This window comes from Dama dama, chromosome 25, assembly GCF_033118175.1.
Source record: "Dama dama isolate Ldn47 chromosome 25, ASM3311817v1, whole genome shotgun sequence".
Classification (NCBI taxonomy): domain Eukaryota; kingdom Metazoa; phylum Chordata; class Mammalia; order Artiodactyla; family Cervidae; genus Dama; species Dama dama.
The window spans coordinates 48139471-48163566 of record NC_083705.1 but is presented as its reverse complement, the minus strand read 5'-3'; the positions used below and the strand labels follow the sequence as shown (position 1 = coordinate 48163566).

General features: G+C 39.1%; 1 protein-coding gene across 2 annotated transcripts; it reads left to right on the top strand.

Moving 5' to 3' along the window:
- Window positions 1-1795: 1795 nt before the first annotated feature.
- On the top strand, window positions 1796-19576 carry SUB1 (SUB1 regulator of transcription). 2 transcript variants are annotated; one of them, XM_061129271.1, is made up of 5 exons: window positions 1796-1882; window positions 4451-4523; window positions 7187-7309; window positions 14815-14923; window positions 16578-19576. In XM_061129271.1, the coding sequence occupies exons 2-5, from the start codon at window positions 4452-4454 to the stop codon at window positions 16655-16657; spliced, it is 384 nt and encodes a 127-aa protein (XP_060985254.1). In that variant the 5' UTR covers window positions 1796-1882; window position 4451; the 3' UTR covers window positions 16658-19576. The 2 variants fall into 2 exon arrangements, with proteins under 2 accessions (XP_060985254.1, XP_060985256.1); XM_061129273.1 differs by lacking the exon at window positions 1796-1882 and adding an exon at window positions 1959-1977.
- The last annotated feature ends 4520 nt before the right edge of the window (window positions 19577-24096 follow it).

The window sequence follows — 24096 nt, the reverse complement described above, 5'->3', positions numbered from 1 at the left end:
ATACTTTGGCCACCCGATGCAAAGAGCCAACTCATTGGAAAAGACCCTGATGCTCGGAAAGATTGAAGGTAAGAGGAGAAGAGGGCAGTAAAGGATGAAATGGATAGCATCAGTGACTCAATGGACATGAGTTTGAACAAACTCCAGGAGACAGTGAAAGACAACAAAGCCCGGAGTGCTGTAGTCAATGGGGTGACAGAGAAGGACATGGCTTAGCAACTGAACAATGCCTATCTAACTACCACCCAGACCAAGATATATTCAGCATCCCAGCAGATTCCTTCATACTCACTCCAAGTGATAGTCCCCCAAGGCTAACCTGACCTAGATCGCTATGGATTATTTTTGCTTTTTTTGTGCCTTGCATAAAAGGAACTATACAGCAAGTATTTCATTTTTGAGAAGCTGTCATGTAGCCTGATGCTGCATGCATAGAAGTGGGCTAGAGCGTTTGAGGTCTCCCTCAGTCTGCAGCATCCAGGGTTTGAATCATGACTCACTCTCTGTATCACCTACAGCAGAACTTATTTAACCTTGTAGACCCTTGGTTTCTTTATCTATAAAATGGAGAGAACAATCATTTCTACATTGGAAAGTGCTTATTAGGACGAGTATTATATGTGAAGTGCCTCACTGCAGTGCCTGGAACATAGTGGATGCTTGATAAATGTGTGTTGAATATGTATTCTTGGCTATAGTAGGCATTCATTAAATATAGATTCAAAGACTCCAAAAGCCATATTCCTGCTTATAGCATGGATATCTCTTGCCTTCTGTGAACTCACTTACATTTCCAGAACTTCAGTTTAGGTACTTTTTTTTTTTTTTTTTGCCCCACAACTTGCAGGATCTTTGTTCCCTGACCAGGGATTGAACTTCAGGCATCTGGCAGCGAAAGTGCCAAGTCCTAACCACTGAACTTCCAGGGAGTTCCCAGAACTTCAGTTTAGGAATAAGTGTGTGGGTGTGTGGTAAGGACTTCTGCGAAGACTTTTTTGCACTTTCTGGAACTAAACCTTATGACTGTGGCTTCCTTCCTTTGAATTCTACCAGCCAGGATCAAATACCAGAGTAGGGGGTAGCGGGCAAGGATCATTTCTTGGAAAATGGGTCAGAAGTGTTGTTCTTTTTCAGACATTTCACTTTAACACAAGAAACATTTCCGGAACAAGTGCAAAGCTCGGTGCTTGTCAGTTTAGTCGCTCAGTCCCCATGGACTGCTGCAACGCCAGGCCTCCCTGTCGCTCACCAACTCCTGAGTGTACTCAAACTCATGTCCATTGAGTGGGTGATGCCATCCAACCATCTCATCCTCTGTCGTCCCCTTCTTCTCCCGCCTTTAATCTTTCCCAGCATCAGGGTTTTTTCAAAAGAGTCAATTCTTCGCATCAGGTGGCCAAAGTATTGGAGTTTCAATTTCCAATGAACTTCCAATGAACACCCAGGACTGATTTCCTTTAGAATGGACTGGTTGGATCTCCTTGCAGACCAAGGGACTCTCAAGAGTCTTCTCCAACACCACAGTTCAAAAGCATCAATTCTTCGGCGCTCAGCTTTCTTTATAGTCCAACTCTCACATCCATACATGACTACTGGAAAGACCATCGGTGCTCATCATTCATGTTTAATTCGTTCCCTCTTTCACTCACAAGTCAAATCCAATCTTCGCTGCATCCTTCTCGGTATCAGTTCAGGATGAGGGGCGGGCCCTTTAAGGCCCTGGAAAGGGTTTCGGGGTCGGTTTTTGGCGAGGAAGCCACGCCCCATCGCGTGTGCGTAGTCTCAGTGGGGCGGGGCCGGCGTCTCTCTGCTGTCGTCACTTCCGTTTCTCTGTCAGTCGCTACTGAGCGAGCTGGAGGCAGTTTGGCTACTGGAGCGGAGCGTGAGTGCACGGGACCCCGCCCCCACCCCTACCCGTCGAAGCACCGCTGCCGATCCCTACCTTCCCAGCTCGGCCGCTATCCACCTGAGGCCCAGGTTCCTTGTCGGCCGCGGGCGCGGGAAATGGCGGCGCTGCCTGATCTCCCCCTTCCCTTCCTCGGCCTCCCCGGACCCCCTCCTCCGTCCCCGGCTACGAGCCCCACGCGTTTCAGGCCCCTTGGCGCTTGAAGCTGGCTCCCGGGAACGGCCCCGGGGTAGCGGGTGAAGCGATCTCGGGCGGCGGGTGCGGCCGGGCGGGGCCGAGGAGCCGCGGGAAGGGGCCTGGGGCGCCCCCGGGACAATGCAGCAGCGGCCCGGTCCCGGGCGGGTGCGCGTGCGGGGCCTGCGTCTCGGGGGTCCTCATCTCTGCTCCCCGGAGTGGGGACGCTCTAGGGGCGGGAGGGAGCGGACCGGGTCGGAGGAGGCCGGGGGTGCGGCGGGGGAGTCCGGGGGTGGAGGAGTGAACGGCTGGTGTGTTGGGGGGGAGTGAGCTCTTCGAGGGAAGAAAATGGCGCTTGGTGCAAGTCCCTCCTCTTCCCACTCCGTCTCCTCTGCATTTCGCCGCCTCCTACGCCCCCTCCGACCAACCTGTCTCCCACCGCCCCAGCCATCGCCTGTCCCGGGGTTCGGGCGGCTTGCTGGCATCCCGGGACCCGCTTCCCCCGTTTGGATGCTTACCATCCTCGTGTTGTACCGAATTCTCGTGCCTTTTAGTTCTAGTTTATCTTCACCTTTTATTTTCTAATCCTCCTTCCCCCATGCCTTTATCAAAGATCGAAGATTTCCTTTTTTTTAAGCTTTTGTGTGTGTGTGTGTGTGTGTGTGTGTGTATTCCGCACCAGCACGTTCAGTATTACTTTGCCTGAATTACAAGCCATGCCGTCCCCACTCCCCGCTCCAGAACAGTAAAGGCTCATTAAGTAAAAGTGAAAATATATTTTGTTAGTAGTTCAAAGAGTGGTTTAGTTACCATTACCTGGTTTTCGTGTCGGAGGGACTTATTTGGGTTAAACACGAGGTGGTGCTTTGAAATGATCTTAGCCCCCTCGGGCACCTTTAATGAGCAGATGGTGTAGTTATGCTTGACCGTTTCAAAGTGAAAAATAGGTTATGTTCAATTTAATTACCTTAAAAAGCTTCTTGGCATTATTAGCAGCTAGCATACAGAAACAACTACATTGATTTTGGAGATTAGGCTGTAAAGTGGAGCAGTAACTGGATTAATGTATAAAATGTGGTTGTAAACGTTGCTGGCTCCCCTCTGAATTTACTCTTCTTGTTACCAAGAAATTGCCAGTTAAAATTAACATGGCTGGGTGGAGCATGGTTTGAGCTTTTTGAATTTAGTGGCTAGAGTAGGGATGGCCCATTTCTTTTACCTTGACCTTCTCTTGTGGGACACATTGAATGCCATTGCTATGCAAGTTTAGCCCAAAGCTGGATTATTTATGTTGGTTTGAAGTCTTTTTTTCCCCTCTTTATTCAGCAAACATTTACAGTGTACTTTGTGTATATTGGGCTCTTGGGGGCATATAGAAATTAATAGGGCTCAGTCTCTTCTGAATTGGAGATGTAGGGAGCAAAAGATACTTGCTATGAAGATATATGGAGTTTTACCACTTGGTATTACAAGTGCTTTGAAAAGTAGAGCATGAAATTCCTTGAAATTTAGGAAACATAGAGGCACAAGACTCTGCTTTAGGTTCAGGCACTCTGTAAACTCCACAGGAAAGACACTAGCCTGTGTACCTTTGGGGGATCTCCAAAATCTAGGGAACTAGGGTCATAGTAGGAATTGGAGGAAAGGATTTACCCCTCCCATAAGCAGCGTCTTCAAATTTTAGTTATATATTTCAGAGTAGAAAATCAGTGTGAAATGTAAATGAACGTTAATTATGTATAACTTTGAATCAGTACTTGCTCTTTTGATTGGAATGGTCAAAATGAAAAAATTAAGAACCTATACAGAACATGAAAAGTATGCTTCTAATGGCAAAACTAATTAGATATACAGACAGCTGTATAGTACAGTTGTCCACCATGCTGTGTGTACATTGGGATTAATTCCTGCAATGAATAATTGTATGTAAGTCTCATTGGTGGGAAATATAAAGCAATACTGAGAACTGTTCATATTTCTTCCTGGTTTGACAGTGATTGCTGTCAGCTGTCTCTTTGCAATTTACTCTATCTGTAAACATCTAACTCCTATCCATAAGCATCTAACCCTGCTAAAATGAAGTATAAAAAGACCCATTGACTTTGAGAAAGAGCGAGATGTAGGAGTATGAGATGTGTATGACATTTAGTTCTTTGCTGGGTTTAGAACTCTTTGCTTTGCATGTTATTTTCACCATGGAAGAGCTTTAGATTAAGAGCATAACTGCTATAGCATTGTGCCCCGTGGAACAGCTCCAGTGCTGCACAGTGGTAGAATGAGCTGTGGAACTTCTTGAATCTTTGGGGGAGAGTTAAGTTGAAGGTAATGAAAAAGTTTATGAATTATTTACATAATGTATTTTTCTTTCAGAATGCCTAAGTCAAAGGAACTTGTTTCTTCAAGCTCTTCTGGTAGCGATTCTGACAGTGAAGTTGACAAAAAGGTGACTATTACTACACCAGGTCATTTTTGTGATACTTAATTCAGCAGTATTGGTTCTGAAGGACAGCAAAGCATATGAGAACCTTAAAATGAGAGCCTGGATGGACATTTCTGAAAGTGCAGATGGCCCCTGACCCACTTGACTGAAATGCCTAGATGCTTGTGGTAGACATGTAGGCCACGCCCTGAAGTCAGACTTGAGCAAGTTTTCTGACTTCAGCAAGTTTCCTCTTGAGGCTTTTTAGGAGCCTTACAACCACTAGCTTAGACCCCAGGGGAATAGCACCAAGTTTAGGCCAAAGCCACTATTAGCTGTTGTTCAGTAGACTTCTTAAACTGTAGGTATTCTTTATGGTGCTTGTGCGCTCTTAGGTCATGTCTGACTCTTTGCAACCCCGTGGACTGTCGCCCACCAGGTTCCTCTCTCCATGGGATTTCTAAGCAAAAATATTGGAGTGGGTTGCTGTTTCCTCTTCCAGGAGATCTTCTCTACCCTGGAACCAAACTCGAGTCTCCTGCATTAGCAGACAGATTTTCTTCCACTGAGCTACCTGGGAAGCCCATTCTGCTTACTAGTTGAGCCATATTATATGAACTTTATGAAAACAGATATCAGTTTGACAGTCTTCTTAGCCTTGTTGTTTATCCAGCCTCTGAAGGTTACATAAAATTTGGCTTGGTACATTTTAAATTAGAATGTTATTTACTCTGATCCTCTCCTTTTAGTTCTATCAGCACTCAGCAAAGCTAGCATGAAATTACCCATTTTGATAGAAGAAGCTTTTTCTGCATTAGATAATAATTGTGCTGTAAGCTTAACTGTGCATTCTGCTTACCTGAGCATCTCACTCTAGTGAGGGCTTCTCCCACACAGAACTGTCCTTTATCTCCTGTAGCCTACATAGTTGTGTCTCTGAGCTCAGTTGATAGTTAAAAGAGAGCTTCTATGAGAATCTTGAAATACATATCATAATTTCACTTGGAAGATTGAAAAAAGCTTCAAAGAGCATGCATAGCTATAGTTGAGAAGGAAATGTCTTTTAGTTTTTAATTTGCCCACAGTATATCATTTGAATACATTCATTTAACAGATTCTTTATTGAGCTTTTACGTGCAGGGAATGCACAGTCTACAGGGAGTATACAGAACTGATAAAAGAGTAATTGCTTAGCGAGCTGATTTTTGCTATTTATCCCAAATAGTACTATTAATCCTGTAAGTACTTCCATTAGATGAATCCACTCTTTAAGTTTGTGTACATAAATATTTACATTTTATTTTGCCTAGTATCATATAATTTGGTCAAACAGTAATAATTTATACCTTCCACTAAGGAACTAAGGAGCTTCCCTGATAGCTCAGTTGGTAAAGAATGTGCCTGCAATGCAGGAGACCCCTGCATTCCCTGCGTCGGGAATATCCACTTGAGTTGGGAAGATCCATCCACCGGCCAAGGCTACCCACTCCAGTGTTGTTGGGCTTAGGGAACCAGAGGGTGGCAATCCTCCTGCAGTGTGGGAGACCTGGGTTGGATCCCTGGGCTGGGAAGATTACCTGGAGAAGGGAACAGCTACCCAATCCAGTATTCTGGCCTGGAGAATTCCACGAACTGTATAGTCCATGGGGGTCCCAAAGACTTGGACACGACCCAGCCACTTTGACTTCACTTCACTTCAAGGAACATGACTGCCCTCTACTGCTTGGATTGGGAACTCTACCGAATTTCATGGACTTAGCTCTTTTTGAGAATGAGTCTATTTAAAAAGCTTTTACAGTAATGCTGCTTTTAAAATATTGTTTTGATTTTGAATACTAGTCTAACACGTTGCTGTCTAAAGTGATTTTTTTGTGATGAAGTTTTGTGATGAGTTGTTGACCTCTGGTCTCCAGTACAAAATAGCTCTCTTAGCTTTTCCTACTCATAAACTCCCTGAACCAATTTAAGTCCCTTTTGGTTTTCTCATCCTTTTTTTTCTTTCTTTCTTTTTTTTTTTTTAAAGTATTTTATATATTTGGCTGCGCTGGGTCTTAGTTGTGGCACTTGGGATTTTCTGTCTTCCTGTGACGTGCAGGATTTTTTTTTTTTCTTTTAGTTGTGGCATGTGGGATCTAGTTCTCTGACCAGGGATTGAACCCCAGCCCCCTGCACTGGGATCACAGAGTCTTAACCACTAAACCACCAGGGAAGTCCCAAGTCCCTTTTGGAATAGGCAGGCATAAATAATCATAAATTGGTTGTTGTCTTTCTAATTAGTATGTTTTTCTTTGTAAAAAATAACTGACTAGTAGACTTTCGGTTTCCAAAAGTTTTAAGTGTATTTAAAAGCAACAGTAGCCCCCCTCAGTCTTTTTTTCTCACAGAGAAATTTTATGTGGGATCCCGATCTATAATACAACTGTTGGTCTGGTGAATACCACTCTAATGCCTGAAGTATCTTGGTTTCCCAAGAAACCCAAAAGTTTGAAAACATTATATTAGATAACAGTGGTATGTTAGTTTCATAGTTTTGTTGTCAGGGAAACTTGCCTGTGTACATATTTATGATTTTTTATTAATAAATGTAATCTTTTGATCCTCTAAGTCTTAAAAAGTAATGCGATCTTTTGAACCTGAGATGTGTTTTGTTATGCAAATTTTAACCATATTCTTGTTTTTCTTTCAAGCTAAAGAGGAAAAAGCAAGTTGCTCCAGAAAAACCTGTAAAGAAGCAAAAAACTGGTGAGACCTCCAGAGCACTGTCATCCTCCAAGCAGAGCAGCAGCAGCAGAGATGATAACATGTTTCAGGTAAAACTGGTATTTCCTTAATCTAGAAGAAGTGTTACCCGGCTTGATCTGAAGAATATGAAAAGTACCTCATCTGTTAATGCTTACTAATCTTTTCTGTATATTATCCTCTTGACTAAGGATAGTCCTTGAAATATAAGAAGAAGTTGGTAGAAATGAAAGCAATTTATATGATGCTAGATTTTTGTTAAGATCTAGAGTTCTGTGATTTTGCTGTATTTAAAACAAAGGGAGTTTAGTGGAATCAAAAAAAGAAAGATTGAGAACTGCGCATTTATGGAGCAGATTGGAGGAGGTAGGTCTAGCATTGGGCTGTGAAGTGTGGATAGGATATTACTAGAGGGGAGACTGCAATATGACCTGCCTAATTTTGACTTGATAACAGAAAAGGTAAAAGAAAATGAGTCTTCTGTTTATGTATTGGGTGGGGTGGGGTGGGGGGTTAGAAATAAGGTTGAGTAGTGAGGGAAGTGCCTTAGAGGGCTTTGATGAAATTACTGATACAACTTTTTCCCTTGGGTTTCTTATCTTGTTTTAGGGAGACTTGTTCTTGGCATCATGGTACAAGAAGGATTTATGGGAGAGGCAGTGGGGATAAATTGATGTGAGGTGATAAGGGCTTAGATGGTTTTCCCAGAAGATGGAATAGTGATTAAGAGAGCTAGTGAGGAAGAGTGGACTGGAGGAATGAAGCAATCAGTGAAGACTGGTTTCAAATTTGAGACAATAGAGATGGTTTCACTGATAAACGGCAAAGGTGGTTAAGTTTGGCATTTGAGACCTGATTATAAGTGTGGTAAAGTGTCTTTCCTTTAGCACCTGGAGGGTTTGGTTGGGAAATGTTCATGTGGGAACATATGGTACGATTGACTGAGGCCTTCTGCTGAAGTAAGCATAAACCAGAGGGGGAAGAGAGGTGACTGAGTACATGTCTTGTGATAACTTAGGGTGGAAGGAAAAAGAGGATATAGGTAAGAGAAGGTGAAGGAAAGTAAGAAGAGTGTGCTAATGGGAGCAAGAAAGAAGTAAGTGCTTGTGGGAACATAAAAAAGATAAGGAGACATTAGTTGAAGCCAGAAGGTTGGACAAGATGAGACTGCAAACATTTTTTTATTAGAAAGTGAGGCATGGGGAATACATGTAAATCCATGGCTGATTCATGTCAATGTATGGCAAAAACCACTACAATATTGTAAAGTAATTAGTCTCCAACTAATAAAAATAAATGGGGGAAAAAAAATAATATATAGAAGTAAAACTTTACCCAAGTAGCCCTAGTATATGTTATTTACCATCTGTTTCTCTGTCTTAGAATATACCAGGATAAATCATTTTATTGCTGTAAAAAAAAAAAAAAAAGAAAGTGAGGCTTGTGTGTGTGTGCACTCTTTTGGAAAGTTAGTGATGTCCTTAAAAGACAGAGTACCAGGATTAAGGTGAGAATGGGAAATTAGAAATTGGATATTTTTATTCACTTTTGCCTTGTTATATGTCTGGATTAAGAAATAAGACACATGATAACTGTACTTAACACTGTATTGAACATTTGAACTGTACTCAGTGGATTTTCAGATGTACCAGTCATGCAAAAAATGGTAATGTGTTAGCTTGAATATACTAGTAGTTTTTTCACTCTGAGTGTGTGAATATTGAATCGAGTTGTTCATTTTAAATACATACTTTTTAAAATTAAAAATCATGTAAAAGAATGACAAAGTGCAGATGATTTACTTATGGGCTTTAGTCTTCTGACTTTTGTATATTTTAGAGGTACTAGGAGTAGACTAATTTGATAGAGAACATAAATCACTGTTTGTAAGGAAGAATTATGAAAGGGCCCTCCTTTATTTGAGTAGATAATATGATTAAAACTATGATAAGGGCTGAGAAGTTAAAGTGCAGATGATTATGAGGGAGAAATGCTCTGAGAATCTTTCCTGAAGGAAGTGACATTCGAAGCTTATGACATAAAGGAGCAGCCAGCTGTGCCAGGTGTGGGCGAGAGGAAAGCATTTTCAAAGGAGAGGGCATTGTGCAGATGCCCTGAAGTGGGAAGGAGCTTGGATTGTGCAGGAAAGTTGGCTGAGAGTGTAGGTAGGTCAAGTTGGTAAGGAAGGTGAAGGGTCAGCTCTTGCAGGGCTTTCCTATTGGGAGGCCATGTTTAGGAGCTGAACTTTCTAAGTGCACTGGAAGGCTATTTTAAGGGGCAGAATGAAATGTAAAATCTGCAAGAGAGTATCCCTTCCTTTCATAGCCTTTCCTCCTGTGTAGAATGAAGGACTACTTTGGAATATTTCAACTTAATGTTTATACTAAAGATACAGACTTCTTTCAGGTGTTTACTTGGCAATTGTCTTGGGCTTTTCTCTGATCAGTTCTGTTTGCTATATGCCTACTTGTACTTGGATAATAATAGAGCCTCTGTAGCCTCTTAGTGGATTTTATCTTTTCTACCTTACCCTTGTTTGTACAGATAAACCAGGACCCACGTTTAGAGATTTTATTCTATTAGAGCAGGCTGGGGAAACTAGTTCTTTTATTATGGGCAAGTTATTATCTCACCAAAAAAAAGCGAGTTCAGTTCTTAAACCTTCATTTGAAAGGATCCCAAGCCTGAAAGGCTATTTATAGACTCCTTATTCTTTTGAAAGTGCCTCTGGGAGGAACATAGGCCTTATTTTCAGAGTGACTTTTCAAGATCTAGTCTGTGAAAGTAGTCTGTGTAGGCATTCTAAGAGAATTGTTACTGTTCAGTTGCTAGGTTGAGTCCGATTCTTTGCGACCCCATGGAATGCAGCACACCAGGTGTCCCTGTCCTGTCATCTCCTGGAGCTTGTTCAGACTCATGTCCACTGAGTTGATGATGCCATCTAACCATCTCATCCTCTGTTGTCACCTTCTCCTGCCCTCAGTCTTTCCCAGCATTAGGGTCTTTTCCAGTGAGTTCACTCTTTGCATCAGGTGGCAGAGTATTGGAGCTTCAGCATCAATCCTTCCAGTGAATATTCAGGGTTGATTTCCTTTAGGATTGATTGATTGAAGAGCTAACACAGCATTTAATTTCATTGCCATTAGAGCTTTTTCCTTGAAATGGTATTTTGGCCGTAGAAAAATATTTTGGTGGTAATACTGACTTTTAATTTAAATCCAAAGCATGTTAGAGTGAGTACATTGGTTATATAAAATGAGGACTTTATGAGTAATAATGGTTTGATAATTTATCAGAAAGGTGCAGGATGGGGTTTTTAAAAGGAAAATCAGTTGCTTTCATTGTATTTTGTAAATTTGTAATAAGTTTTATTTAATTTTAAAAATAGTACTGTATGTTTTCTGTGTTTTTCATTTACCAAGAAAATGCCTAGAAGATAGCTTCCATTTCCAGAGTGGAACTTTCTTAGAGATTGCTAGAATCTTTAAGGATCTGGGTTATCAGGTACACTTTACCAAAAACAAATCTAAAATCTACATTAAAATTGTTTGGAGTAGCCATAAGACAAGATTAAAAAAAAAACCCAAAAACTAAATACCCATTTTTTGAGAATAGGTCACTAATTAGAAATAGGTCACTAATAGAATAGGTCTACTAATTAGAAAACTAACTAGTAGAATTAGTTTTTCTCTGTGTGTAGTGTGAGGTAGTTGTTGAGACTCATTTTTCACCCCTGTGCAGATAATCTAGTTGTTCTAGTACCGTTTGTTGAAGACTATTCTTTTCCTGTTGACTCACCTTGGATATTTATAAAGAAAATCAGTAAATATATAAAATATCTATTTCTAAACTCTGTTGTATTCCATTGGTCTATATATCTGTCTTTACTTCAGTACCACACTGTCTTAATTACTGTACTTTTTTTTTTTTTTAATTACTGTACTTTCATGGTGAGTTTTGCAGTCAGGTAGTCCTTTAACATTGTTCTTGTTTTTCACCTTCAGAATTATTTTTGCTATTCTATGTATTTTGTATTTACATACACATTTCATAATCAGTTTGTCAGTTTTTATCCAAAAGTCTACTGGGATTTTGATTGGAGTTGGGGAAGCTGAAGAACAGTTTGGAAAAAATTTGCAACTTGATCATATTGGTATCTTTTTCCATTAATTTAGATCTTTTTGAATTTCTGTTTTGTAATTTTTCTGGTATATCTTCTGTCAAATTTATTCCAAAGCATTTTGTGTGTTTTGATTCTATCTCAAATGTATTGTTTCCTAACATCATTTTCTAGTCATTCGTTGCTAAAAATACATATAATATTACATAATATATGTAAATTACAAATTCTATATTTTATAAATGTTAAAAATATATTTTTAACGATGTGTTAGAATTTTCTCTGTTGATGATTTTGTCTGCTTTTATATCATCCTTTTCTTTTTCTTGCTTTATTGCTATTATTTCCAGAACAGTATTGAAAAGAAGTGGTGAGAGCAGACACCTTGGTTTATTCCTGATGTCAGGGGCAAGGCGTTCTCTCTTTTCCCTCTCACGTGTATCACTTAAGCTCTGGAGTGAATCTGTGTACTGTGGGTTTTCTGCTTTGGACTGGGGGAATGAAAAGTTATGGAATAAACACAGTGCAGTCTTCTGTAGGGTCCATCTTTACTTGGAGATTTGTGTTAAAGTGGACGCTGGATGTGTTAAGGGAGAGCATACAAAATGCGCAGTGAGTTTTGGTCACAGTAAGTTTTAGATTTTGGTGGAGCAGCGTCATTCTGTGTCATCAGGCTTTCTCTTCCGTTTCACCCCCACAGTTCTTTGGTGCCAGTGTTCTCTGAAGCATTTTTGCCAAATTTTATTATCAGTTTATTGATCTATACTTTTTCCCTACTTTAAATAATTTATTATAATCACAAGTTATTTGAAAAATGTTTAGGGACTTCAAATTGTAAAATTGCAAAGGTTTAAATATGTGATGGTCAGCCATGTTTGGGAGGAAGAAAATGCCTCTTTAAGTTGGTCTTTGGCAAGCAAAAACGATTATGCATGTCATTGAAATTGTGGATGAGGAAGCTTGTGAGAAGTTTCTAGGGAATCGAGGTAGAAGTTCACATAGCTAGCCAACAGTGTGTAGTGTTAACTGTATTGTACCATGCTGTTTACATAAAATAACTGAGTATTGTTATTATTAATTTAAGACTGGTAAAATGCCATTCATATACTTATATTGTCCCTTTTTAAAAATAGATTGCTTTTGGTCTTAATCTTTAACTTTTTTTCCTAGTGAGATTTTAAAGTTGTAACCGTTTTCTACATCAGATTTCTCAGGAATATAAGGAAGATTTGCAGTAAAGGTGGTGTTCTCCTTTGTTTTTCTTTCTGTTTTTGGTTCTTATTCCAAAGACCTTTATAAAGGCTTCAGAATTCTCTTACTGGCTTTTCAAGTCCTTTGCAGTATTAGCTCCATCTATTCAGCCTGTCCTTGAATCTCATCAGTATTGTATCTTTCTCCTTTCCTTTGTCTATTTCCTCATCACTTTTTCCTTAATTTATGGCTTGTAGTTTTTCGCTATAAGATTCCACCACTTGCAGTATCTTCCACTGCTCAAGCCCACACTGAATGCAGAGTTGACTTACCTAATCAGTATTAATTTTGGAGGTTTTTAGTGTATTTTAATTTTATCTATTCATCTGTCACATGGGCTTACCACAAAACCAGAATGAAATGATGTTCACTTCAGTGCTGTAGGTGCCTAAGATAACTTTACTTATTAATTCATTTAAGTCAATACTATAAAATACTATTGGGAGTTTCACTGTGATAATTATTTTGGTCTTATTTAATTCATCCATTAAAACAGTTTACTGGGAACCCAATATGACAGGCACTAGGGATACAAGGAGGACTGTAAAAAATAAGCCATTAATATTGACAGTAGGATCACTGGTAACTTAGGGAAGACAGAACGTGTTTGGAAATGGTAGATACGAAACCAATGGAAAGGGAAAGAATGTACACTACAGTGCAGATTTGAACTGCCTGGGTCCAGTTGTACATGGATAGTTTTCAATACCAAATACTTTGTGATTTGTGGTTGGTTTAATCTTTAGATGTGGAGGGCCTGGCTATACTTTATGCTTGGATTACCCCCCTGAGTTGTTCCAAGGGTCAACTGTATATGCTAGAAATGGGATACAAAAGGTATAGAACTTATGAATTCATGATGATGTGGGTGAGAGATTTAAGGCATTTAACCATATTTAATGGGCTGTATTTTCTCCATAAAGCATGACACATACCCCGAAAGGAGGGGTCACACCAATAGGACAAGAAACTTATTTGAGAATGAAAAACTAAAGCAAAATGAATAAGATCTGAGATAAGAAAAAGCGGCTTGAGAGGTCATAGGCAGGATGAAAGCCATAAGTGTGTACTTGTGTTAGCACAATCCTGATAAAAGGGATTAATAATGAAGGGGCCCAGGTTTGTAAGGAGAGGAACTTTTTGATGTGTCTTAGGCACAAAATCATACCTAGTATTTTATTTAAGTTAGTAAGATTGAAGAGTAGGTTTAAAATGAGTAAGAGGTAGGTAGAGATAGTAGAGGTTTTGATTAGAAAGTTAATTTCTTAGCTTAAGTGCTAGACAGTACATTACAGCAGCATAAGATGTTGGAAAGTGCTTGTAGACACTGTTGAGTAAACCTTTTCCTTCCCTGTGCCACCTGTAGTTAAGCAGCAATAGAAGATTTTTGAAAAATAGTTTCCTATGGAAAGTTCTAAATTCTCAGTTTAAGACGGTAAGTGGAGTGTATTAAAGATGTCATTTGAAATGAATGTCTAAAAGAAAAAGCTCTCTTTTGTTCCTATTGACTGGAGCTTTGGATTCTTATATTCAGAATGGTTGCTAAACCAGTGTAGCTGGCCGAGTCTGTGGATGCCTACGGTTGTAGTTTGTACTAGATTTTGCTTTCTCATGATTTTTATTGTAAAAAAAAAAAAACTTAACATAAAACTTAACCATCTTCCCCATTTTTGAGCATATAGTAATGTTAAATATTTTCACATTTGTTGTGAAACAGATTTCCAAAGCTTTTTCATCTTGTAAAACTATTATATAACAACTCCCCCTTTCTCCTTATCCATAGCCCCTGGTAACCATCATTCTGCTTTCTATATGACCTGACTACTCCAGGTAGCTCATATGAAGTGGATCATCCAGTATGAAGCTTTTTGTGAAGGGCTTATTTATTTCACTTAGCGTAAGATCTCAAGGTTCATGCATGTTGTACCGTGGGACAGTATTTCCTTCTCTTTTGAAGCCAAGTAATACTTCATTAATGTATGTCCCACATTTAACGTAAAAATGATTGGAAATGTGAGATGTACTTTGTTTCGTTTTCTTAGAAAGATTTCTTTTTTAACAATGAAAGCTCCCTTGATGTAGTGTTGCTATCGAGAACTGCAATTATTTTTGTGATTAGAAGTAGAGTGAGTGTGCAGCGAGTGGGAATATAAACATGGATATCTTTGTGGGCAGCTATTTTATGTTTTTTCTTTTCTTTTGTAGATTGGGAAAATGAGGTATGTTAGTGTTCGGGACTTTAAAGGGAAAGTCTTAATTGATATTAGAGAATATTGGATGGATCCAGAAGGTGAAATGAAACCAGGAAGAAAAGGTAAGGTTTAATTTCCTAAATTTGGTCCTAATATTGGGATTATGTAAGCTTGAAATTGTTTGGTCTTTATTTGAAATTAAATAATGTTGGCAGTGAATAGGTCCTGAAAGATTCTCAAGTTGCTTCTCTTCGTCTTCTATAGCCTTTTTGGACGTGACAGTTAACTTATTTTATGAGATGTCCTAAGTACAGCTATTGAAATACCTCCTCCTCCCCAAGTAATACCCCTATATCACTCCAGTTGGCTGCCATTTTATTGTTAATTTGAATGTATCTTTAAGAAGATTACCTCAATTCCAAACTAGAGTCGGTTGGGGGGGGGGGCACTGGGAAAGTATAACATTGGGAATGGAAAATCCTGATTTACAGTGTTGACTTTTGATTCATCTCCAAAGAATATTCTTTAGGGTGATATCCTTTAACCACTTTGTCTTCCATTTGTGCCTCATCCAGTCCCACGCATGACATCATCACAAAAGCATACTTTCTTTCACGAGATAGCAAGAGAACATTTGTGTACCAATAGAAATCTTTGTATTTGGTTAGTTAGCTGCTTTAGGTTGATCCTTAGCTAATGAAAAATGCCTCCTTATTTTTTTCTATTTTACCTGCATGCCATTTTGAAAAGCACCATGTTTACCTCATTTAATTTTGACTTTATTAAACTTAAAACCCTTATATGTTTTCACACTCTTCTTCTTCAGGTCACTTTTGGATTGATCATTCAAGTTGTCCCAATGTAGCCAATGGCAGATTTCTTATTACTGTAAACATTTACTAAAGTGATTGATTAATCCTTCCTCAGTGTTGTCCCAATACGTTCTCCTGCCTCTTCTCAATTCCATGGCCTCATAGCAGTTTTCTGAGAAATTTATTAATTCTTCCACTTCTGGTTTCTCTCTTTATATGTGTCAAGGATTAGAACACTAGAAGTTTAAAGTACAAAGTACTTTCTGTTCATACTTTTTCATCTTAAATAGGAACAACATGTCATTAGCTAATTTTTAAATGTTTGTCAGGTGATATGCTAAGATTTTATTCACAATGGCTAATTTTTCACAACAGCCATTTGTGTTATAAGCACCTTTTTACAGGTGAGGAAACTGAGGTTTAATGGAGTTAGTGACAGTGAGGCTGGTATTTGAACCTTGGCAGCATGACTGCAGAGTGCACTCTTAACCAGCATGCATGGTCTAAGAAGTTCTGTTCGGGCTATGTCTCAGGGATTTTTCCAGAGTGAAATGAGTGCTTCTGGAAGAAAGCACAAAGTCATTCATGCCGAATTCCTGTGGAAATTTTGAGCAAATGTTGGAAAAAGCTGGTTGTAGAAGTGGGGTGTCACAAACCAAATCTAAGCTTGGCCACTTAGCCTGCTAGTTTGTAAGCATTTGTGAGCTAAATCTTCAAATCATTATTTGTTCTCACTGGGTATAATAGGCATTATGCAGGATGTGGTGTTGAAAGTAAAACTGTATAGAAGGATGACCTACAAAGGTAATTGTGATGAATATGACAAATAAATGTAAGAGATTTGATTCTTAGTGTGCCATTCGAAATGGCAATTTTGATAAAACAGTATTTTAGTTGGAAGTAGAAAATCCTCAATAGAGCTTAAGTAGATTTTTCAACTTTTGATTTTTAAACATTTTTTTAGGTATATCTTTAAATCCTGAACAATGGAGCCAGCTGAAGGAACAGATTTCTGACATTGATGATGCAGTAAGAAAACTGTAAAATCAGAGCCATATAAAACCTGTACTGTTCTAGTTGTTTTAATCTGTCTTTTTACATTGGCTTTTGTTTTCTAAACATTGTTTTCCAAGCTGTTGTATATTTGGATTGCAGAACAATTTGTAAGATGAATACTTTTTTTTAAATGTGCATTATTAAAAATGTTCTGAGTGAAGCTAATTGTCAGTTTTATTAAGGAGGATTGCTTTTGTGTCCACCACCTAGTGTAAAATAAAATCAAGTAATACAATCTTAACTGTTGTGGCCTTCTTTGATCAGAAGAGTTGATACTGTTTAAGGCCAAAAATAACAGTTTATCTACCTTTTAGTTTCAGCTCAGCCTTTCCATTCAAAAGGGTTTGCTTTGCATTGAATTTATAAACTTTTGATTTGTGAAATTCATAGTTGATCTGTTCTAATCAGATGTCTGGACTTGTTTGATTTTTTTTTTTCCCCGATCTCAGTGATATTTCACTTTCCCCCTTTTTCTTCCCTTCTGTTTCCTTCTAAGAACTATCTTGTCATGTTCAATTTTCATTTTGCCTTTGCTCTTTCTCTCGAATATGTTGTGCTAATTTGGAAAGTCTGAAACTGTCAAAATGTTAGTTATCTCAATAAGGTACTTGTAAGTAAAATATATGAGAACTACAATCACTAATTCTACTGTATCAAGTATTAGGAGATATAGTTTGATAAACAACATGGCTTGTTTGAAAACTCTGAGCAAGTAAATGTATGTCATTACCTGTAGTATTCTGTGTAGTTGTTATCTTATTGCTTAGTCTGCAGAAAATAATAACTTAGGTGTCTGATTTGCTTTCACTTATTATACATACTCACCCTGGGATGATGTCTATAAAATCAGATATTGTTACATTAGACTAGGATTTAATAAAAATTATGAAAGCTTACTGGCCTAACATTTTATTTTATAGCATTGAGTATGGATTATGGACAGCCAGAGATATCACTGAGCTTAACTGTCATAGTAAATGTCAGTTTTTAGGGGAAAGAGCATATTGAGCACATATTTGTGATTTTTGGCCTTTGCTTCAGTAGACTTGGTTCTTTTGCAGTTCATCTACTGGACAATGGCGTTCTAGACTTAATGTTACTAAGTTTAAGCAGGCACTCTGAATTGATTTTCATTGAGCCATAATGATGAAGCAGAAATAGGCTGAGGCACAGATTTCAGGGGTTTTGTAGCAATAAGTAGGGCATGGTGTGCCTTAGAATGTAAAGGAACTGTAACAGATTAAGGCAGCAGTGAAGAGGAAGGAATTCTCTTCACTCTAGATGATGACATACTGATATTTTAATCACATTGACAGGACATAGTTCTAGATAGAACAGTAAAAAGAAAGATTTAAAGACGTGAAAAATTGTTTCTGACATTTGGTAGCAAATCACAAATGGTTACTGCCATATCAGAGAGTTGCACTATAATACCAAGTTTGATTATTATGTCTAAAACATTTTATAGTAGAATTGTCAAGGACTTATTTCAAAACCATCTGCCAGGCCACATGGAGTTACTAGTTTTTTTTTCTGGCAGCTATGTTTCTTTGACATTTTTAAGATTTTTTTTAGAAATGTTTTTAAGCAGTAACCCTAATATGTGCATTAATTGAGGAAATAAATCCTCCTTTCTGATATTTTAGCCTATATCACATAATAGGTACCAAAGTGTTCAGAATACGTATTTTAGACAAATCATACTTGTTTGAAAACTTCCCCCTCATTTGGGAACATAGTAACTGAATTGGGTAGATTTATAAAGATTCTTTATTATATATACAGAAAGAGTAGTTAGAACACATAACTCTGATTTTGGTATAAATGAAAAGGGAATAATGGGCAACTTTCCTAGGTTTATGTGAAATTAGGAGGTACATGCATGTTGAAACAATCTGCTAGTATAAAGATGGTGCTGAAATCTGTTACCTAGGCATTTTCTAGCTGTTTAACATTATCATTAACACTTTGACCTAAGGAGTGTTTCTCTGGCAGATTTTTGGTAAGGTTCTTGGTAAATTCATTTCGATATATTACTGAATATATAATATACAGAAATTATCAATCTCTTGTGTGTTTAAGAAAGGGATGAGAACTAGGTTAAAAGAAGAGAAAATAACTTGTGCTGGAAAGAAAAGATAGGGTAATGTTTTTTTTGTTTCAACTTTAGCTTCTTGGTAAGATTTCTTCTAGGAAGAAAGTATGGCATTTTGAGGCAATGGTTTCTTACCTGGTAAGGCCAAAATTAATTGAATTCATGCCAGCCCTTGAACGTGTGCAGTAGCAGGGCCTCTCTAATGTCTTTTTAAACTACAGGTAGCATCTGACCAAATTCCAGGGCTCTTGGCATTTTATTTAAAGAACAACCACTAGGAAAAAACCCTTAATAATTTTCTTCTTGTTTTGCTTCATAAATGCCTAAGAACTTCTTTTGAAAGAAGAATGCTCCTACCTCATTAGCCAGTCAAAATGCTGTGATGATCAGCCTATTCTACATGATGTGTTTAGGAAGAAAGGAAAAAGTGTACATCCTGGCTTGGCTATTGAGGGGAAAAGTGAAAGAACTGAGTATTAATTATTATGTGTTCCTGATGGGGGTATATTAGAAGAGTACTATAAAATTCTGAAATTTAAAAGTGCTAATACTTAGGATGTCTCCTGAAATTATTTGCAACTCACTTTTTATGGAAATTCAGAGAAACACTCAAAACACTTTTTTGTTTTTTAAAGTGGTGTTTTTCTAGGTAAACTCTAGTGGTAAACATTCACATGGTTAACACATATGTAATTCTGTACTTGTGGAATACCTGTCTGCTTTGTTTGGTACATCTTCCATGGAGATGTCGATGAATATAATACTGCATCTGTGAAAATATTTTAAATGTTGAAATAAAAACAAGAAATGTGCCCTCTGTGTCATCCCAGTTTCACAGACCCGAAGGTGAATGGCTAAGTTATTTGTTGAATAGGTTTTGTTAACAACTAGGACACCTTTTCTGTGTGAATGCTTTGGAATGTGGATTAGCCTTTGAGTGTTAAATCTTCTAAGGACCTCTGGGACTGGGTGGTAAGGTCCTATCTGTTTTCATTTACTTGATCCAAATGGAAAAATGAAAAATACTAAGGTGTACATGGCCTCTTTTACCTGTATGAGTGCTTTGCGGTCTGATTATTCCTTGTTTATTCCTTAATTTATAAAGACTGTTTTTCCCTTCTTGATTAGTAGTTTTGCATAGTTGAGATCTCTCATTGTTTAAATTTTCATTTAGGGAAACTTAACACTGGAATAGAGAGATCCATGGAAGATTACTTATAACTCTTGTTCCACTTGATCAACTGTGAATTTTAATAAAACATTGACTCAAAAATCCAGTCAAGAAGAAAATAGTACTTGGAATCTACACAGTTAATCACTGACCTTGTAGTTTTGTGGTATGGCTCAAAGCAGTTATGGTATATACAAGGAGTTTGAGAAGCATGAAATGTTAAAAATATTATGCAGAATTATTTACTATATAGCAGTTTATTCAAGACTTACAGCCCTTTGTGTCAAGGGCTTGTGTTAAAGCCCTTGCTACACAGGACACTCCATGACCTCATGTCAGTTTATCACAGAGTTCAAATCTTCCCAGACCTCCTTTTACAGCCATTTAGTCCTGGACTAACAAGGATCTACTGTTTCTGCCTCAAACGAAGCATTCCTCTCTCTCCTTATTTCACTCTCTGGCTCTTGATAGTTTGAATAGTTTTTTTGTTTGGTAACTTATTTTAGCTTGGAAATGATTTAGGCCACTTACTTTTTTAAAACTCTGGTAGAAAATAAGCACTTTCCCTGAATCACAGCAGTTGGATATACTATATCCTACCTTGATAACAGAATGCTGTATGTGAGGGGCTTCTACCATCTAAGCCAGAACTTAGCTAAAATAGTGCTTATTGTAGCTCCTGTGTCTCAGAAGTGATGTGAAGTTCCAGTTTGGCCCCCTTCTAATTCCCAAATAAGTTACTGCAAGAAAGATACAGAGAATTCTCATATATCCCTTCACCTAGAGATTCCTTTCCAATTTTGCCAGTTGTTCCAATAATGTCTTTATGGGAAAAGCTTACAACCCATTTGGTGGTTAGTCTCCACTTTGACACAGTTCTTCTCTTCCTTTGCTTTTACACCATTGACATCTCTGGTGATTTGGTAGTTCGTAGGTGCTGAGTGATGTTCTCAAGGGTGGACAAGGCCTAGAAGCTGGATGACTGAGGAGTTGGAGACAGCTTGGTTGTGAATGAAAGATGGAATGGGCGACTGTGGAAGCATGTGGATCAGGGGCAGATGTGTGACTGAAAGTGAGCAGCACTGACGTGCAGAGTTGGCTGATTTCAGTGTGTGTTTGAAGTGACCTCAGCTACAATTTCAATCACTTTCCACTTTTGTTTTCTGGGGACTTACTCCTCAGTGCAACCTTGAGTACTTTTATTAATTTTAGAGAAAAAATTTATGACGTACTTCACCATATTTTAACATCAGAAATCTGATCATTTTGGCTGTCACACCACTCCCTGCTACTCCCCAACACACACACACACACACACACACACACACACGAGCTTCTCAGGTTTAGACCATGGACTTGTCCAGCACTGTTGGGCAACGTGGTCAAACTTGGTGCACGAGCCAGTCATGAGGTCTGCTGCCTCTGTCCACTTGGTGTTGGAATATAGAAAGCATTTTCATTTATTCACACCTTGAGTGATCCAAAAAGATGAAAGGGTAGTGCAGAAATACAATAGATATCTTGAGGATTTTGAGGAATTTAAGAATTTCAGCCCTTGATCTAGGCGCGAAACTACCTTTTGATGGTGAGGTTTGAAGACTATTAACTGAAAAATAATTTTAGAAGCCATATGGTTTTCCTTAAAATTCTTGGTTCAGAAGCAAAGGTCTTTTGGTATCTAAGCACTAATAAGTAGATTCTTTTTTGATCTATGACACTTTTTCCCCCCTGAATATGGAGAAATGCCTCTTGCTCACCATAGAGTCATTAACTGATAGGCAGAGAAGGCTCTTAGAAACAGTTGAGAACATTTTCAATACATTGGAGTCCCGTAACAATGGCTCTTGAATTTCTAAGTAGAAGGAAAGCTGATACTTGCTGTAAAAGAAGTATTCAAAGTAGTGTTGTCAGCAAGCCACTTCTACTAGAAAACTGCCTCCAGAAGGTTAATGGGTGTGATAACTTTAAAAGAAATTAAAAAACACATTATAGTCTGGGTTTTTGCAACCTTTTCAATTGCTGTAGGAATCTCCAAGCAGCAACAAACCACAGCGTGCTTACAACTTTCCTGTAAGTATTGGAAATTTATCTCCTTTAAAATGTCTCTTACTGTAAACTATCAGTGGCATAGTAAGTTCCATTTTGTTGAGTGCCAAGATGGAGGAGTATGGACAGTGACAGATACTGAGAGTCTAATTTTTCTATTTAATAGTTACCATTCCATGAGGAGATACTCTTATTACTCATATTTTCTAGGTGGAAATTGAGGTTTCCAGAAAACAGTTGGTTTGGTCACAGCAACACAGTAAGTGGAGGAAGCAGGATTGGAATCCACATCTGGCTGATTCCAAAACCTGAGGTTGTGTTTACCTGTGTTTCTGTAGTATAGACCTTGGACAATGGCAGAATTGACTTGTGGGTCATTGATTTAGCAATGGACCCTCTCAAAGTAACCCTCACCCTGATTTTCACTGTCTTCATAAGGTAGAATTAGCGTCTAACCCAGCACATCTTCAGAGTTTCTTAAAATCATATCCGACTCCCTGGTAAGTCTGGTTAAGAGTCCGCCGAAGCCTTCTCTTGCCGCAACTGGAGAAAAGCCTGAGACAGTGATGAAGACCCAGCACAGGCAGAAAAATCACTTCCCCACATTCCCAGCAGCAGTAGAAGGGGCTGTTGTCCATCCTCGCATCCTTAGCGCCTGGTAGTGCCTCAGGGTGGATGACTTTGCTGAACCCTTTAGTCAAGGTTAAACTCGTAGAGAAAGTTGGTGTTGGTTTGCTCCAGTTAGATGTCGCGCCCCAAGCCACAGCTCCTCAAACAGGTAGGTTGAATTATTCTTGAGTATAGTGACTAGGATTTCCTGTTGGCCACCAACTTGAGGTACCATAGGCCGTGCGATCATATAGGAAAAACTTATAATTTGTCATGGAGATACTGGGAAACTACTCAAGACTCTGTAGACCTTTATGGGGAAATAATCTAAAAAAGTGGATATACATATATGTGTAACTTTGCTGCACACCTGGAACTGACACAACTTTGTAAACCAATTAAAAAAAAGATCCTGGGAAAGAGGAGAGAATTATGTAAAATCAGACTTGATTTTCTTCCTCCCACCTTTTTAATGGGCATGAAATTGGAACCTAGAGGCTCTTTACACCACACATGCCCTGTCTCCTGAGCACCTTCAGATCCACTCTCCACTCTGGCCCTGGTTGGCTAGCCTGGACGGACATGGCATCAGGCTCCCCTGCTTTCTGGCTCCTGGCTGACTTTGGCCAGTGCAGAATCCCACCAGGAAATTGTAACCTCATGGACTGTAGCCCTCCAGGCTCCCCTGCCCTCCACTACTTCCCAGGGTTTGCTCAAATTCATCTCCATTGCGTTGGTGATGCCATCTGACCATCTCATCCTCTGCTGCCCCCTTATCCTTCTGCCTTTAATCTTTCCCAGCATTGGGGTCTTTTCCAGTGAGTCAACTCTTTGCATTAGATGACCAAGGTACTGGAGCTTCAGCATCAGCCTGTCCACTGAATATTCAGGGTTGATTTCCTTCAGGATTGACTGGTTCAATCTCCTTGCAGTCCAAGGGACTCAAGAGTCTTCTCCAGCACTACAATTCAAAAACTTCAATTCTTCAGTGCTCAGTCTTCTTTATGATCCAGCTCTCACATTCGTGCATGACTACTGAAAAAATCATGGATTGGTGGTTTAGTCACTAAGTCGAGTCTGATTTTTGTGACCCCGTGAACTGTAGCACGCCAGGCTTCTCTGTCCAAGGGATTTTCCAAGCAAAAAGACTGGAGTGGGTTGTCATTTCCTTCTCCAGGGGTCTTCCTGACCCAGGGATCGAACCTGTATCTCCTTTTTGGCAGGTGGATTCTTTACCACTGTGCCACCTGGGAGTGAAAGTGTAAGTCGCTCAGTTGTGTCCGACTCTTTGTGACCCCATAGAGCATATAGTCCATGGAATTCTCCAGGCCAGAATACTGGAGTGGGTAGCCTTTCCTTTCTCCAGGGAATCTTCCCAACCCAGGGATTGAACCCAGGTCTCCCACATGGCAGGCGGATTCTTTACCAGCTGAGCTATCAGGGAAGCCCCTGGGAGGGCCTGAAAAAAACAGCTTTGACTGTACGGGTTTGTCGGCAAAGTCATAT

What these genes read in the sequence shown, in the direction of transcription:
- SUB1 (XM_061129271.1), top strand. Translation starts at nt 4,452, where the DNA reads ATGCCTAAGTCAAAGGAACTTGTTTCTTCAAGCTCTTCTGGTAGCGAT. An exon ending in ACAGTGAAGTTGACAAAAAG is followed by an intron (nt 4,524 to 7,186) that starts GTGACTATTACT and finishes TTTTCTTTCAAG; the next exon opens with CTAAAGAGGAAAAAGCAAGT. An exon ending in AATGAAACCAGGAAGAAAAG is followed by an intron (nt 14,924 to 16,577) that starts GTAAGGTTTAAT and finishes ACATTTTTTTAG; the next exon opens with GTATATCTTTAAATCCTGAA.